This window comes from Saccoglossus kowalevskii, chromosome 10, assembly GCF_978046115.1.
Source record: "Saccoglossus kowalevskii chromosome 10, keSacKowa6.1, whole genome shotgun sequence".
In the NCBI taxonomy this organism is placed as follows: Eukaryota; Metazoa; Hemichordata; class Enteropneusta; family Harrimaniidae; genus Saccoglossus; species Saccoglossus kowalevskii.
Genome location: NC_140650.1, coordinates 21,795,448 through 21,812,600, shown reverse-complemented (window position 1 = coordinate 21,812,600; position 17,153 = coordinate 21,795,448). Strand labels below are relative to the sequence as shown.

General features: G+C 34.1%; 2 protein-coding genes across 3 annotated transcripts in view; one reads left to right on the top strand and one right to left on the bottom strand.

Annotated features, from left to right (window-relative positions):
- LOC100375576 (uncharacterized) overlaps nt 1-5,095 on the bottom strand; it is a 30,379-nt gene extending 25,284 nt beyond the window's left edge. For both annotated transcript variants that reach the window (XM_085504369.1, XM_085504370.1), the window contains exon 1: nt 4,893-5,095. In XM_085504369.1, the coding sequence (XP_085360495.1) occupies nt 4,893-4,924 (32 nt within the window). In that variant the 5' untranslated portion in view covers nt 4,925-5,095. The remainder of the gene's footprint in view (nt 1-4,892) is intronic.
- An 80-nt stretch (nt 5,096-5,175) lies between these two features.
- LOC102803808 (methylated-DNA--protein-cysteine methyltransferase-like) lies at nt 5,176-9,457 on the top strand. Its single transcript, XM_006817443.2, has 3 exons — nt 5,176-5,359; nt 6,955-7,100; nt 7,577-9,457. Exons 1-3 carry the CDS (start codon nt 5,223-5,225, stop codon nt 7,840-7,842), a joined length of 549 nt encoding a protein of 182 aa, XP_006817506.2. The 5' UTR covers nt 5,176-5,222; the 3' UTR covers nt 7,843-9,457.
- Nucleotides 9,458-17,153: the final 7,696 nt, after the last annotated feature.

Below are 17,153 nucleotides of genomic sequence, written 5' to 3'. Positions count from 1 at the left end.
CCTCATGTTTAGCCTAACACTGTAATTCATGATAAATATAATCACTGACTCATTTGAAATAGAATTAATTTATAGAATAGAATGAGGTTTTTTTCATTCCTTCCAAATCCAGTGATTTGACTATTAAGCAAATACCGCATTTGCTATTTATTAATTTATTCGTAGCACATACACTTTCTTAAATTGCACAGGTGTTTCGATGGTTCAAAATATATAATATTTTAATGATTCAATACACAGCAAATGTGTTTTTTGATTTACATGGAGACTGTGCTTCTAATAGTGGAAATAAATGGAATAATCATAAAAAAAAAAGTACAGTTGCAAATTGTGGTTCATTGCTTACTAACTGTGCACGGGAATGTTCTCAGGCATTCGTGTATTTGGGTGTTTAGTCTTTTCGTCAGACAGACCATCTTTGTTGCAGTTATGATAATTTATGATTTATATTCATTTTATGAATTTCATACCTTATTATTTATTCATGTAATTCAGTATGGGTTTATAGAATAATTGGTTATCTATTATGAACAGCTAACAACTGTTGCATACATTGTATGTTGTCTCTGTAAAAAGATTATTATGTACATGTGATGAGTGATAAAAATAAATAATGACATCATTAATAATACCCCTTAGTCGCAGTTCATATTAGAAAACACAGTCCAAATTGCATTGGACAGGTTAATAGATTATTTCTAAAAATTTGATTCAGTTAACTTGGGGGACGGGGGGGCTGAGGATAAATTTGTTTGGGCAATAAAATGTCAAATGGTTTTAAAAAGTTGCTGTACACGTATGTGATCTGCCAGGCATTCAGGCTGGGTGAATGCAGCTAATCTCGATTTGAGCCGAAACACATGTAGTAATTGTTGCGCAGAATTGAAAAGTCTGTTTCTACTGACCACTGTTGGTGAAATGATAGCCGTTTAACTCTACGAACGTTTTAAATCATAATATTCAACTAAACTGTAGTCATTGATAAGAAATCAAAACGTGACCAATCCGAAATACATGTAATTAATCTAAGAAATACATCGTCCAGATTAGAGAGTAGTAGTAGTACTCTGTAGTTGCAATGTTTAGAGTACTCCTGGAGATGATGTACAAGGAATAAAACAACCACCAAAATCATATGATGTGCTTATGATTGTTTTTGAACTTCTACGCAATCATATTTGTTTCAGATAAATAGGACAATATCACATAAATAGGGCTTGAAATTCTGAAACGATGATGACCCAAGAATAAAAAATTTATTCCAAATAATATCGTTACATCTTAGTTTATCTCGGTCGCTAGGGAAAGGTACATCATTAATTGGGACAGGAACATTTATTTATATTTAACTTCAAACCCTGCCACTTACTACAGATGATATAGTTGATTGTAATTGAAAGCCGCATAAACAAACATATTGCAGGAACAAACAAGTCATCAGGACAAGTACAAATTGAAAATTATTCGGAGACAAAAATTTATCATTTAAAAGTAAATTCAAAACTTAGGAATTCTGATACCACTTTTTGTCACTGCAGCAAGCATGTCATGAATTTTTGTTTGTTTCGAGAACCATCATTATGTTTTTGCTGTGTCACTAATTGATAATACCGGTACAAATTAACCACTAATGCCCTGTATATTTGCAACGAGTCTGCACTGGTCAGACGTTGGCATGTTGTCAAACAGTTGCATCAACTAGGTATTTCAATGATATAAATCAGCCCAACCCATTCATAATTTACACTTTATTCAAACAAATATTAATATTTCATTTTTATGTGAAGGTTACCTTGACACTATAATATACTAGCAGGCTAGTTACAACCATACACATACTTTAAATTCTCAGTTAAGTTATTCAAAGAACAACATGCACAATACCTACATAATTACATCAAAAAAAAACTTGAGGACATGCAATGTCAAGGACAAAACAGTACACGACTCTCCCCTCCTGTTTCTGTATAATTTTTCAATGCATAACTTTTGTGATTCAAATTTCTGGCAGACAAGAGGTACATGGCAAACATTTATATAAATTTAGTGTACATTCTGGGTGAACTCAATGTGCAGATAGTGCCAGCAGAATAGACACCAGTTGGCAAAGTTACATGTCACCCATTATACTACTTGTACTTTGTACCAACTGTATAAACGGGCCTCCAAATTATGGCTTGTCCCCCTGTCCCAGACAAGTTATTGTGGAAATTGCCAGTCTCTCTGAACAGGTGAATAAAGATACTAAGCATTTCTGACTGACCAAATAGGGGTGTGGGTGGTTGAGGTGTTGAATTTTACCAATTTCTCTCTTTGGGAGAGTGTTTAAAACTGTTAATAATATGTCTTAATATATCCTCCTAGAGACGGATACATAATCAATTGGGACAGGGCCTTTCATTCTCCAACCAGTCTAATGGACAGGCAACTTTATTTTTATATTTTATTTTTTAGCTGCATCAGATTGTACAATACCATATTTTAGGATTTTGGTTGAACATTGGCATGTTCAAAATACATCAGATGAGATCTCTCACACAGGTACACGTACGTAATAAATCAACCAGTGATACTCAAAAACAGAAGTGAAATGACTTTAATAAATGTATTGCCCATGTTTGGAATTAAAGGGGAATTACCTATATGCTCTCTGTGTCATTAGTAAAATCTCAAAATGAATTAGTAAAAATGATATGATGTTCATGGGAAATTACTATTTCTTATTTTCTGTTCTCACGTTTATTAAAACCAAAAAAAATCCAGCAAGCACCTAGGTTTTGAGTGTCAGTCATTATTTTGACCTCGTATTATAATAAAAAAAAAAAATCCTTTCGTATAGATTTATGTCTGTTTGACATTCTAATATTTCAATAAAGCACCGAACAAATACAACACGTTCTGTAAACAGGCACAAGGGTATGGCTATAAATACCGCAACAGCCAGAAAACAGACATTCCTTAATATTGAGATTGTTTCCAAGTATAGTGTTCAAAACTTTACGGTAGCATCAGTTGACTTGCAGTCTCTATACATACAGGAGCATTTCAGAAATATTACATATCCCTATCTAATCGATATCCAAGCTGTCTTTCGGCATCACCTGATTCCAGTAATTCTGAAAGTTTAGTGGTAATTCTAAATAATTTTGTTTTGTCACAATCTGGATTTGTGTTTATGCACTGCACGAAATGCACAGAAATCAGTGTGCTTTTGTTTCCATCACACACGAAAATTCCCTCTAACTTGTCCAAACCAACAACCACTAAATAATATTCAATCTGAAACATGAAGTTCCATAAAAACTCTTCTAATTTATGGTAGTAAAAATTATTTTGTCTAGAACATGAATAAATAAAATACAAATAAAAATCAATTTTTACTTGTGCATGAATTATAATGAAATCAGCATTAGAAGCCACACAAATTCTTCCTAAAACACTGAGAACCAAAATTTTACCATTTCTCATACATGTATGTGCAGTTGTGCTAATAGAAGCCGCATCCGTTCTGTTGCATTGCAACATTTTAATAGAAGCAGTGGTTTCTAATACAGATTTTACAGTAATGGAATTATTTTGGTTGATTCAATAAATGGTGATTTGTTTTTACGAAAATACACAAACAGACCAACGTTCTAGCACCACCAAGTTCATTGAAAATTTCACGCACACATTGTTCAACAGAGCTTTGCAGAAATAAGACAATTCTACCGAAAAATAACACCAACATCTAAGTTACACACACCCAAGAACATGCACATACACCAGGACTAATAATTCATTTTGGCCATGGATGCAATTGCCTTGATGCCCACCTGAATGCTCTTATACTCTTCGATCAATACTTTTTCACAATTTCAACCAGTCCATGGCATTTTTAAAATTTAGCCTTGAAATAGGGTGCCCTCAGAATAAGTTCATGCCTGCATACATCAGACCAAAGCATTTTACAATGAATTAAAACTTGATAAATAAATTAATATAAATTAATAATTTTCACTGGGTTTAAATTTCACTGATTGACCATTTCAGGCATATTCAGTAGGTTTTAAATTCACTGTTTTATCATTTAGATAATGTGTTCTATGCTAAATTTTACATATTCACTGGGTTTTAATTTAGCGCATTTTCCGGTCAGCGAAATAAGCAAAATTAAAACCCAGTGAATAATTAACCCCTTTACAGTACACTAAATATCAGCTTACACAAGGCATGGATGGGAGAAATCATTCACAAAAAAATTAATCTGAAAGTTTCTGTTTAGATTGTAATGCTGGCGATTAGTGTAACAATTACCGTTTTTTCGTCAACAAAAAATATGGGCAAATATCCTCGCACGTATTTAGCAAATTGGGTACAGAATACAAATTATCGATCACAAATTATACGTAATACGGCAACCAAAATCAAAGTTTTTTTTAAAAAGGTATTATATAACTACTGTTTACAACGTCGTGATAACAACACGTCATCATATCATTACCACTATGTACAGGCTGAATAACGACATTATTTGCAAGATTATCAAGTCAATCTCTGATATACAGATTCAGAGATGCCATTCACAGGTCATGCCCGAAATTGAAAAAGACAGTGACTTCACATCCGGGATTACGAATGAAAATAATAATGTGCATTCCGTGTCACCCTTTGACAGAACAGATACGATTATTATAAGCGCAGACGTCGCAATTTTTTTTATAAATTCCATAATTATTGGCACCGTGACAGACTGAGCTTATGTAAAAATATATTACTCGTAGTCTATATTATAAACATTTTTTGGTACCGGTGCATACTCAAAGACTACGTTTGTAATCATGATGGCGTCCATCTTATGCAAATCAGTAGGTTACACACACCCTCACTTTTAACAAGAAAATGTTACTTACACTTTGTCACCCAGTTCACGAAGCTTCCACATGATGGAGATAGAATGTTAAACTTTTGTTTACAGCAAAAAATTAGATCGTAAATTTGTTCTCTGAAACGATGATCGCTGATGAAAATTCACAAAATGCCCGTATAGTGCCGAATCGCTTCCGGATGACTGTAAATTCAATATGGCGATCACACTGGTGACGTCTAACAAAAACACGACCCGGAAGTAAAACAAATTTAAATCAAATTATCACGTGTTTTTTCCCCGCGCCACTGTTGGGAATCCCTGCAACCTCGGCAAAGGTTACTCGCACGTACAAAGTTGCAAAGACGTAGATGAAATGACAAACTGTGTGCTTTCTTACGCGTGGCTGAAAAGTCCAATCGGGGAAATTATTGTCAGTGCTTGCTCAAAGGGAGTCCACCAGATACAACTTTCTGCGACCTCTGACCCATCAAGGCTTGAACGCTATCAAAAGTAAGGGTATGGTCGATATCGGAACGGGAACTTACACATTGGAAAATGACGTTTAGATTGTTTTGAAGGGAAATCCCATTATAAAAACAGTTTGTCCTTTACATCGTCAGCTTATGTACAAATATGAATCTATTTTCTGCGTAAAAATTGTTAATCATGCGGAGGTGGGGAGGTTTTGATGATTATTAAAGCGGAGGAGTCGTCACCTGCGCATGTGTCAGATGGCCATAGGGTGTCATTGTTTACAACAAGCATGAGCCTTTGCGCTTTTATCGTGTGTTGTTATCGTCGCTTGGCACTCAATTCCCGCGCGTGCGCAGGTGACGACCCTCCCTCTTTAATTATACAGGTGGGTCAATGGAGGAAGGGAGTATAGAACTGTTGAATGCAATAGTCCTATTTAATTGACTGTGAACATAGTGAGATAAAAACAAATTGATATTATACTAGTAGTATTCCTTTCCGTTAATCAGTATAACAGTTTATATCTACATACATATATACAGTGAAAGACAGAAAGCCGTACCTAAGTTTATAAACATACCAGTAATTATAACATTCTGTAAATATCGCTCATCAGGTTTCATTTAAATTCAGATATTTAATAATGATTACCCAAAGAGCTCCACATTGTCTTTACTAATAATGTGTGTGCAAGAACGACAAATTAAATAGATATGTCGTCATTCTGTCATAATAATTAGTTAAATGTTTTTACGACACTGAAACTGAAAACTATAAAAGTTATATCATGAAAAGTAATTGTTAATATTTAAATTTTTGCATTGGTTTCTATGGTAAATTTTGCTTGGTGACATGAGTCAAAATAGCCATATTGCATTATTGGTTTTAATACTAATTTATTTTAAAACATTTAAAAAAAATCACTTTCAATTTAATGAGTTTCTAGTGTGAAAATATTTTTCCATACAGTAGGAAGTTTCCCATAATGCATTGCATTATTTACAATAACATGCTCGGTAAATGTTTAATTATCTGTTTTTTTGTGATATTTTTTCTATAGCTCGTTCATAATTACAACTGTACAATAATTTCAATAAATATTTTAGTATTTTATTATAACATTTTATCCTTAGCTTAGGGAGTTCAGATGGAATGTTAGAATGCACCCTAACTGAGATTTTTAAAGACCCCCATCATTTAGAACAAATTTAATATACTGTAATATATCTTATTTTTGCTGAAAAGATTTTTTTGGTGTTTTGTTGAATGTAAAATATAGGATGAAAGGTATATTCACTGGATTTTATTTTCACTGAATAATTCTTTCATAAAAAAAAAAACGAAAAATTAATTCCAAGCGTAAATAAAGTATTTACAGTATTATGTGTTAGGATTAAGTTTTCAATGTAAAATAAAAGACAAATCCAAGGGGGTTCACATGACTTGAATAATTATAATGTAGAGACTTTAAAGATTAGTTTGTTAGATATTTTGAACTTCTAGCAAAAATATTGCATGGAAATAAAACATGTGACAGTGTAACAAGACATACTGTTGATACACAGGAACACAACACCATTCATTCACTGTCATATGACCTCTAGGTCTAATTACAATTGTTTCTATACTAGCAACAAAGTTGAAGTGTTAAAGAGTAAAGGTGTGATGAATAAACCTTTGACTGAATGTACAGAATGGTTATCTATATATTTCTCTGATCTGACTGCCATTACAGAGCATACCTTGCCACCCATGCACTTAACTACAACAAAACCAGGTACAAAATGTATTTATTCAGTGTCATTTTTGGGTATGAACCCAAACTATATAGTGCTCTCAGATAAATTGTAGCAGAGTCTGTCACTGACTCACTAGGTTAAGTTATGGAAATTAACAGAAACAAAACTTGAATTGTCAACAAGATAATTTGATGTTGAAGAATATATGTAGGTTTCATTCATCTATTATTTTATTTATTCCTGTAGTACAGAAGACTTAGTTTGTTTTGCTAGCACATACGGCTAATTCAAATATGTTCATTTCATAATTAATGATTTCATCAAACGTATATTTTGCATGCAGCCGAAATACAATACCGAACACCAAAAGAAGTTGTTCTTATTTCTCTTTGTTGTTGTCAAGTATTTATTCATTTAAGTGCTATGCATGGAATAAATATGACACCTCGTCATTTGTTATTTGTTTCTGAAACCATATTTTGTTAATCAAACATAAAATATTTATATTCCACAGACTCATTCACTGCCAGTGTTTGGAAGACCGCTATAGATAAAGTTCCTGTCGGTGAAACGGTGTCCTACAGTGAGCTGGCTGCTATGTGTGGGAATCCCAAGGCATGTCGAGCAGTTGGTGGCGCTATGCGATCCAACCAAATTCCTTTACTCATGCCATGCCACAGAGTAGTTGGTAGTCATGGTAACCTGGGTAATTACATGTCTGGCAAAGGCTTACCAATTAAGAAATGGCTTTTAAAGCATGAGGGAGTCCAGGGTTATTGAAATAGTGTAAAAAAACTAAGTCACTATATCAAAGAAATTATATTTTGATAGTCATTGCATGTTGACTCAATACTTGAAATATTAGTTGCTACATCAGTCATAAAATCTACTTTTACTTTTTTTTCAAGAAATGAAAATGCTTTGTAAAAGTTGTATTATTTTCATTTGTTCTCATCATTATCACTCGAGGGCGCACTACCACAAATATTGCAAATTTTTCTGCAAGTTATATTTTTATACAAATAATTTGCATCTGTTATTTTTCCTCTCAAAAAGAAGGGACTTCCCTGAGGGGTAAGGAAAATGTAGTATTCCTCTCAATTTCAGTCTGGCAAGTCATCAACATAAACTTGTGTCCCACATATTATCAAGGCTTCATGATATTTTTTGTTTTCAGACTTTCAAACAAATTAATAATTTTTTTACTCAGAAAAGACTAGATCATATATTACTTTTCAATTGAAGTACTTGGGGACACAAACATAATGTCTACTGCCCTCTAGATTCATATGATAGACCTCAACAAACATAATATGTACTGCCCTCTAGAGTTCATTTTCATACATTTATTGATCTAACTATTGTAAACTTTCTCCATAAAACAAACATGTTCATTTCTTCTTCCTACTGTTATTTTATGTTATGAGTATCATTAAGTGTTTTCTGTGACATGTAGTTTCAATAGTTAACCATTTCGTTGTAATAATGGTATTTGGAAAAAGTATTGTGTAGGACTGCCATTGCTATGATTAAATTATAGTTGTATATGTTTGTTTATATTGGTAATCCATTGTTTGATCAGTCATAGTTACATAAGTCATAGTCATAATATATAATGCTTGGTATATTTTAAGAAAAAAAAAGTGTCTTTCATTTATTCACAGTGTCACTAGAGGGCGCTCTGCTACATGGACGGATAGAAACCTAGCAGAACATAAACACAGGGGAGGAGCAGATATGTTTTTTTTCTGCCTAGGTATCTATGCTATTTAGACAACTGACAATCAGATGTTTTTGTGAAGTCCACAAGTATTTAAATTTGAGGACATAGTTTCTACTGATTTGGCAAATGTGAAGTTTCAATATACATTCAAGTTCATTTTTGTATGCCTATACACTAGAAGTAAATCTGGATTTACCAAACCGTCAGTACTTCACAAAAAAAATTCGGCAAAAACATAACTTTAACACAAAGGCAGAATAAAATGAAACATTAAAAACAGAAAATAAAACTTCACAAAACAAAGTCTCACACTACATACTATCCTCTTTTACCCATTTCATTAATTAAAGCGGGAGGGGTGTCACCTGCGCACGCGTGGAAATTGAGTCTCAAGCGATGATAACAACGCTAGAAACGCAAAGGCTCATAGGTAGACGTTGTTTTGTAAACAATGACACGCTATGGCCACCTGACGCATGCGTAGGCGACGACTCCACCGATTTAAGATAATACGCTTGCGCAGTTCATATCAATATGTATGCAACATAGACAGCAACGCGCACTTTAATTGTCTTATTTTAAAACTCTATTTTGTGTATTTTTTTAATTGCATTTGTAACCCCTTTCATCTTTTTTTGGGTAGTTATATGTTAATAAAATTATTATTATTATTATTATTATTATTATTATTAGAAATGTCCGAACATATTGCGTAACTACTGTACAACCTAATCTTATTATGTATGAAATGAACTCGGAACACCTGGCCGAGGTATGGTAAGCGTCTGAGACACGCAGCGCCGATGACTCTTAGTTGTGCAGTTTGCAATGTAGCTAGTACTGTATTCCACACAGTATTTGTATTTTACCTGGTTCGGGAAACCTCGAAAATGGCATTTCATCTCATTCATTCCCATGTCATCATACACTTTTTTGCCAACGGGAACAGGTGGTGGAATAATTTAGGGCGAAAGAACTCTATGTCATTCACGATGAATGGATTCTTACAACAATAACAACATTTCAAGCACCGTTACCGTACTTAAAAAACAAAATATCCCAGGTTTTAACTCTGAAATATTCAATTGGACACCCTAAACTATTTATGTTCAGATTTGGGCCGGCTACAGTTTCACCTCTACATTTCGTGTTCACCTGCTTCACACTGCCTTCCTGATCATTCGATCTTCCAGGATTCATTGTCGCCGGGATTACGTCACCTGTAAATATGCATATAGATGGAAGAATAGTTTTAGCGACACAAATAGCTAATTGTCAGTCGAGGCGAAGCCGAACTTCACAATTAGCTCCGAGGGTCTCATTCCTATTATTATACAATACATCTAATACATCTTAAAATAGAAACTGTGGCTTTCAATCGTGCACGACAATCACGAATGACCGAATACATACATGAACAAGCAGTGATTGAGTTTTTTTTTCCTTCATAGTATTATAACACCCTCGATTTCAGTATCCTCAGCTTGACGAAAAAAAATACTTTTACAAAAATAACCGGCGCCACGCTATGCGATCCCCGGATACAGCCGTAAGCCAAACGAAAACGCCTTTTTATTCCGTACCAGAACACTGAACTGAGAAGCACACTGCTTGATTTAATGATTAACAATTTCAACAAATATGACATTTAGATATACATTGTACTTCCACAACATACAGTATACGTAACAAACCCAAACATAGCGGTGCTGCGATAGAAGAAAACATAAGAATATGTCAGCAGATAGACACGATAATATATCTACCTGTGATGCGACACCTAATAACTGACGTGTGTCATATCTTTAACTTTTTACAGATAATTACGTATAAGTCAGCTGATCTGTACAAAAGATTACTTCGGTAAAAGGCAATTTCAATCACATCAGTTTAGCTTTATATGTTTTCTGTAAATGGGACATCACCACCCCTGCATCGTCCGCCTTCACGGTGTTGTTCCGTTCGTTCCATATAGTGGAGTGCTTCGCCGGAACATTCACCTCGAAAATTCAAGTTGCGCCCCTGCGTATATACTACTTCTATTACCTATAATACGTACATTAAGCCTTCTCTCAGGCCATAATCACCACCTTATACGGCATGTATGAGAGATATACAAAAGTATGTACTAAAACGGATTAAGCGAAAAAAAAATAGCTACCCAACGTAAGTCATTTCTCAGTCATGGCGATGTTTGACATACAAACATCATCTCAGCCTCAAGCAGTACACTTATTCCAACGTAAATGTACACCTCATTATATGCCAGAGCGTCGAAGCATGTTATTTTAATGACATCAGTTAGAAACTTGCAGTCACGTATTCGGCTATTCTTTAATTCTCCCGTACGTTAGTGTATATTGCGTAGTGAAGACAAAAACCTGAGAAAAAAAATCACCCAGGACATGACATCAAACTATTTTGGAAACAAAACATTATGTATACATTAATTACTAGTATATAGAATTAGTTAATATTTATCAGTTTATCATACAGTTTCATCATTTTTTATTCAACGTATGTCATAAAAAGTGGCCTGAGGTTAGTTAAGCATATAATCTTAAAAACAACAACGATTAAATATTATTAATTCAGTATTTTAAGGCAGGTTGATTAGTTGGATCATTTTATAACGTAAATCACTGTGAACATACTAAATATATATATATACTTCAAAATTATATATTCGTTATATTATCATTTTTTTTTCAAACATAGTGTAATCACAGTCTGATTTAAATAATTATTTGTTATTTTGTACATTTCTTTATATAATCATAATCATAATACATAATAATTTTTTTATGTTCCGTATATGTTTGTGTTTTAATTTGTGATGTTACAGGGATATTCACTAGGTTTTAACACCACTGCATTTATCGTGTTTTAATTTACCATATACGATTTAAATTACATAGCTTACTACTAGTATGGACGTTTCGAGTTACTACTTTAGCGGAAACCGTATTTGATTCGTTACCACGTTATTGCATCCGTACACAATGTGTACAAGTAGTGTTTGTATTTGATTGATGTAAGGTTGTCATATTTATATGTAGAATGTTGTTTGCTTTTTACACAACGTCAACGATAACAACAAAGTAGAAATTACATCACACCCATACGATAATGGAATGGAATACATACGTACAGCAGAAACGACTGACAGAAATTCACAGGTACAAACAAACGAGTGGCACTATTCCACAAGTCAAACACACACGACTGACAACAAATCCAGCACAATCGACTGATGCAAAATCCACAAGAACACTGCACAATGCATCAGGAAGAGAAAGATATATGGATCTGACGCCATACGGATAAGTGTAAGCATATCTTGCTCCACAGCACGAGACATTTGCTATACACCGATGTAGGTGAGAATCGAATAGTTTAACGCGAGTCGCTACGAAGAAAATCTGTGGGATAATAGTTTGGAAGACGGAAACCAATATCCTCGCCAAGTTTAAAGACCTGTGCAGTAGGTGTGGAATCTTGGTCTAATACATTCTACTCGATCCATTCCTGCTTCATACCCATGGGAGATACAGTGTATTATTATTATTATTATTATTAAAAACAGAGAACATTATCACTAGTGTATTGCATACGACCATACAAGACTATTTATTTATTTATTTTATATTAACTTTGTCGAATTTAAACTTTTACTGCAAGTTTTGAAGTTATCTTCTTCATACTTTTTAATCATAATCATGCTGTTTTGGATTATTTTGTTTAATTTTATACCCAAATCAGAAAAAAAAAATCCGGTTGAAATTATTGAATAAATCAACAAATCAAGGAACATCAACACATCATTAATTAATTGCCTTCATATAATAAGTTTATGGAATTGATGAAGACGATTGACAGTAACTTACTACAATCCATGGCAACTTATTTGTATCATTCCTTAAAACTAAGATATGAAATTTACAAAAACATTGAGTGACTTTACAGCATATTGTATTTATTTATGCAATCTGTATTATTGGGCCACAGGCCTTGAACTACAATAAAGACCATTCATTCAAAACATCATTAATAATCAACTCCATGTCCTTTTGATTCAATAATAAATTTGCTATAGTTAATGCCCTATCCACCGAAAAGAGGTAATTATTACAATATGTGAATCACAATGTAGTCAATTTCGAATATCGATTAACCTTATCGACACTGAAAGTTAATTACTCATCGTGCGCATTTGTAGTTAAGAATATAACAGTGTAAATAGTAAAAAAGTGAAAACAAAACATCAGCAGATCACTGCTTAAACTAGCAGATTGAGGGCAATATCACAACGAAAGATAGGAAACACGCTGTTTTTAAATATTGCACGAACTCACGAATACTATTAAATATGATACGTATGGATTGCTGATTTGCCGCTTTGCATGACAGAATTTCGCCGGTTTCTCTAATGGTTGTAAATCGCTATCGGAGTGTCGCATAGCGAATGGAGCGTCACAAAGTTTTCAGAGTTGTAACGGAGTCTGGGCGTAGTTTTAGGCCGGGCTGTAAACTGGGACGGACGACCCGCTTCAGGAATAGGTGTTTTTCCTTTCAACTGCGAGGTCTCGCGAGTTGCGTGAAAGACGCGCACGTCTGCCGCAAAAATCGAACGATTTGATTTTGAACTCGAATTTCTTTATTGCGTTTGAATACCCTTACTTCATCGAAATTGACCACCATCAAATGTGTACAGCCCAAAATATCCTCCAAAATACTTTCGCGTTTGTCGAATCCCACGCGATGTTTGTCACCGCTACAACGCTATGACCTTTGTTACTCCTGTTTTTATTCGATTTCACGCATAACGCGGGATCTCGCAGTGAACGGAAAATGGTCAATTGGATCGCCTGTGTTTTATCCTATCATATAAGGTGAAGGGGTAACACGTATCTTTATTAAACATATACATATGTCTTTATAAATTTCATTGTCACCGTCCCGACCTACTAAACCCGACCTCACATTTCCTGTATTAGTTATTTAATACTTGCATTACTATGTCCTGAATTTGCTTTTCAATTTTGAACATATCGAATAACATCTATACAGACGGCGTAACGCACCGATAACGTTGTTCTCACTGATCTTTACCGCATTGAATGGCAATATGATATCACGTATGATGCACGAACAGACAATTGGGTTGTATTGACGGGTTGAACGAACATTATAAAATGAACAAGGAACAATTCCTTGTAAACCTGTGTTGTTTGGCCGACGACTGGTTAATTTAGGCCCACTTGTTTCGCATGTACGTCATTTCTAGTCAATAAGGCTCTGAATGCATCATCAGCATTTACAACGGGACACACAGACATGTAGTGTGCAGGATAGATGTAAAGCTAAATGTATGTGTATCTTTCATCTACTTCGTGTCGTCTTTCAGCATGGCAACCTATCGGCGTCATATACCTGCTGTTATAACGACTCAACAGCAATATGTCATCCAATGGACGCAATTTTGAACTCCCATACTATTTTCCACCCCGCCAAAAATATCAATAACCAATAGGAAGTATTTATGGTCCAAAAATAACAAATTAATCATACAATTATATAAATATGTGCAATATGTTGCGCCAAAATGTTGGCGGGAAAAATATGTCGTTCGACAGGTTGGATTGTCACTCCGTATTTGTTAAACCTAATCATAGAGTCAAATAAATTTGTCATTATTTTACAAATATTTGAAAGAAAAGTGTATAAATAACCATATCATCATTGCAAGATGAATCACACCTTTTCTGTTCAAAACTCCCGGAATAATTTGCCAGCACCGAGATCTCGTTGAAACAAAGAGAGCCACGCGACTTGTTTTCCACTCATTGTGCATTTCGCACCACGTATCATTATTTGTGTTTAGTTTGTCAAATCAACTACTGACGTCGCGTATTACTACAAGTGACCCAGATCATGGCATTTGAGAAAATTCAAATAACATGTCACCAGCTAGTAAGAAATATGAATACATAAAAACACGGGCAGATAATCCCCTGAAATACCCAACCTTTACATTACATTAGCCGGGAAGTCTTATCGCATAACACACACGTTTACATAACCTTTTAATCAACAGTTTTTGAAATATTAAGTGCAATGTTAACACAATAAACGAATATTTATTTTCTACACACGTTCAACCTTATCAATCAAAACATTTTGCCAGCGATTATAGATAATAGAACAATATTCTAACTAACTACGTACCAATGCAATATATAATGATTTTAAGGAATATAATAATATTAGTAAAATCTGCACAATGACGTTTAAAAAAAAAATCCAAGCATGCTCATCACCTTCTTTACAAAGTTGTGAACGTGAGCTTAAAAGCTTAATGAAATAGACACCCAGATCATATGACACGATCAATGAGTACATCATGTATGGAATAATTTAAAATATTTTTTTTTTTAATTTAACTAGTAAAAGAAACGACGCAACCCTTTTTAGTGTTAAGTTTAGGTTTCCATTCCAGACAACAACAATATTTAAATTCTCTTGCAACAAAATAGAATCTGAAATAGAATCCATATACTTGTAAATGTTTTAGTTGTCTGCATACATAATTACATTTCACGAACGAATGTATGTTGGCAAATCACATCTCCAGAACTGAGAAAAACATAAGAATCTCGAGACCCACTTATCTTATAAGGTAACAGCAAAACATTCAAAAACATATCCGAAATGAATGTATAATAAAACAAACAATTATAACAGTCCAAATATTAGTTTTAACTAAGTTAAGTGGCACCAACAGCATATTCGGGGCTCGTAACTCTAAACTCGAAAACAAACACTTTATCTTTCCCACAAGAAATCCGATGTACTCAATGGTTCGGATTTCGTACCATGTCACGTTCACAGTGTAGTGATACATATTCATAAATATTCATTAAGGTAGTTTTTACACTTTTCCCTAACAGTTCATGCCATAGATTAATTTATCCCATATATGTCCATACAAGCAGACTGATCTGTTGATATAATATGGCTGACCATCGCAAAATAAACCATTATCGCAAGATATTGGTTGTTTTACACAATATTTCAAAAATTATTGTCAGGAATTTTATTATTTCGAATATTTTAGATAGTTTCAGTAGGCGATTAAAACGCGTGTATGTTATAATGCCCTATACGGCCGTATACAGGTGAGACCTCAATTCTTTCAACCTTAACTTCTCGGCGCTAATAAATTTGTTTTAACCCTTGTCCAGTAGCGATTGGTCACAAACTTTGAATTGAATTGACTTCAAAATTAGTAATTATGCCACTTGCATACATTCTCAAACCGTAAATATTGCGATGACTCATCAAACAACTTTCTTTCTTAATAGCAATAGGCTAAACTTACTAACAGTCGCTGGCGATCGGTTATGCAAATGAGCCAACACGCTCAACAATCTTGATTACGCGCTCACAAACTACGATCTCTGCGTTTAGCCGTTTAGAAGCTGCGAAATAAATACATGGGATAAACACGACATGAAACTGGTGACTCTACAATGTCAGATTTTTTAAACTTGTGTCGTAATTTAAATTTCTTCCTATGTTTCTATTTCACGAGTTTAATAAATCTAATATTGTACGGTTACTCATGATACCTCTCTCCCTCTCTACATCCTCTCCATCTCTACATCTTCTCCCTCTCTCTCCATATATATATATTACTCTGGTGACTTTACGTTCATAACAATATAGCTGCATTTTAAAGTAATTGTCAACACTTTACATTTACTCCCATTGTTTTCACACTAATTACGAGGTATATTATAACACAATAACACTAAATCCCAGACTACACCAGTCATCTTTTACTGTGGAACCTGTGACCCGTTACACGCACGAGAGTAACCTTAAATTCAACTCAAAACGAACCGATATTATGAGGATATATGATATGAGTATTTTACAAAGCCTTTTCGCTCATACTAAAAAAAAGCGTTGCCACAAGAGGTTTTCTGACTTGATACTAGTATATTATATGTTCATGGTATCCATATATTATACATAATAGGCTTTGTAACTTACGTGTGAGGTCCAGAAATACGTCATTATAACCTTAACAACCATGTACCATAGGCCGTTGCTAGGTTACCAAACGTGCGATGCTGTTGGCGTTATTTGTTTCTAGCGGCCTCCCATAATACTTTTACTGATCATGTCTTAATTTTTTTTTATTTTTCAAACTTCATAATTGGTAATTCACCGTCACCTTGAAATAGGAAATCAACACCATTGCACACCATGGAGCGTGACAACTAAACTATTAAAAAAACAAATAATTACAGAAAGGTTAGTGGCATTTTGAAGTAATTACACCATATGTATTAGGTTTAGG

Excerpts from the sequence above, each read along its gene's own strand:
- LOC102803808 (XM_006817443.2), top strand. The coding sequence starts at position 5,223 with ATGACAAACTGTGTGCTTTCTTACGCGTGGCTGAAAAGTCCAATCGGG. Across the intron at positions 5,360-6,954 it reads AGGCTTGAACGCTATCAAAA|CAACAAAGTTGAAGTGTTAA; the intron begins GTAAGGGTATGG and ends TTTCTATACTAG. Across the intron at positions 7,101-7,576 it reads CTTAACTACAACAAAACCAG|ACTCATTCACTGCCAGTGTT; the intron begins GTACAAAATGTA and ends TATATTCCACAG.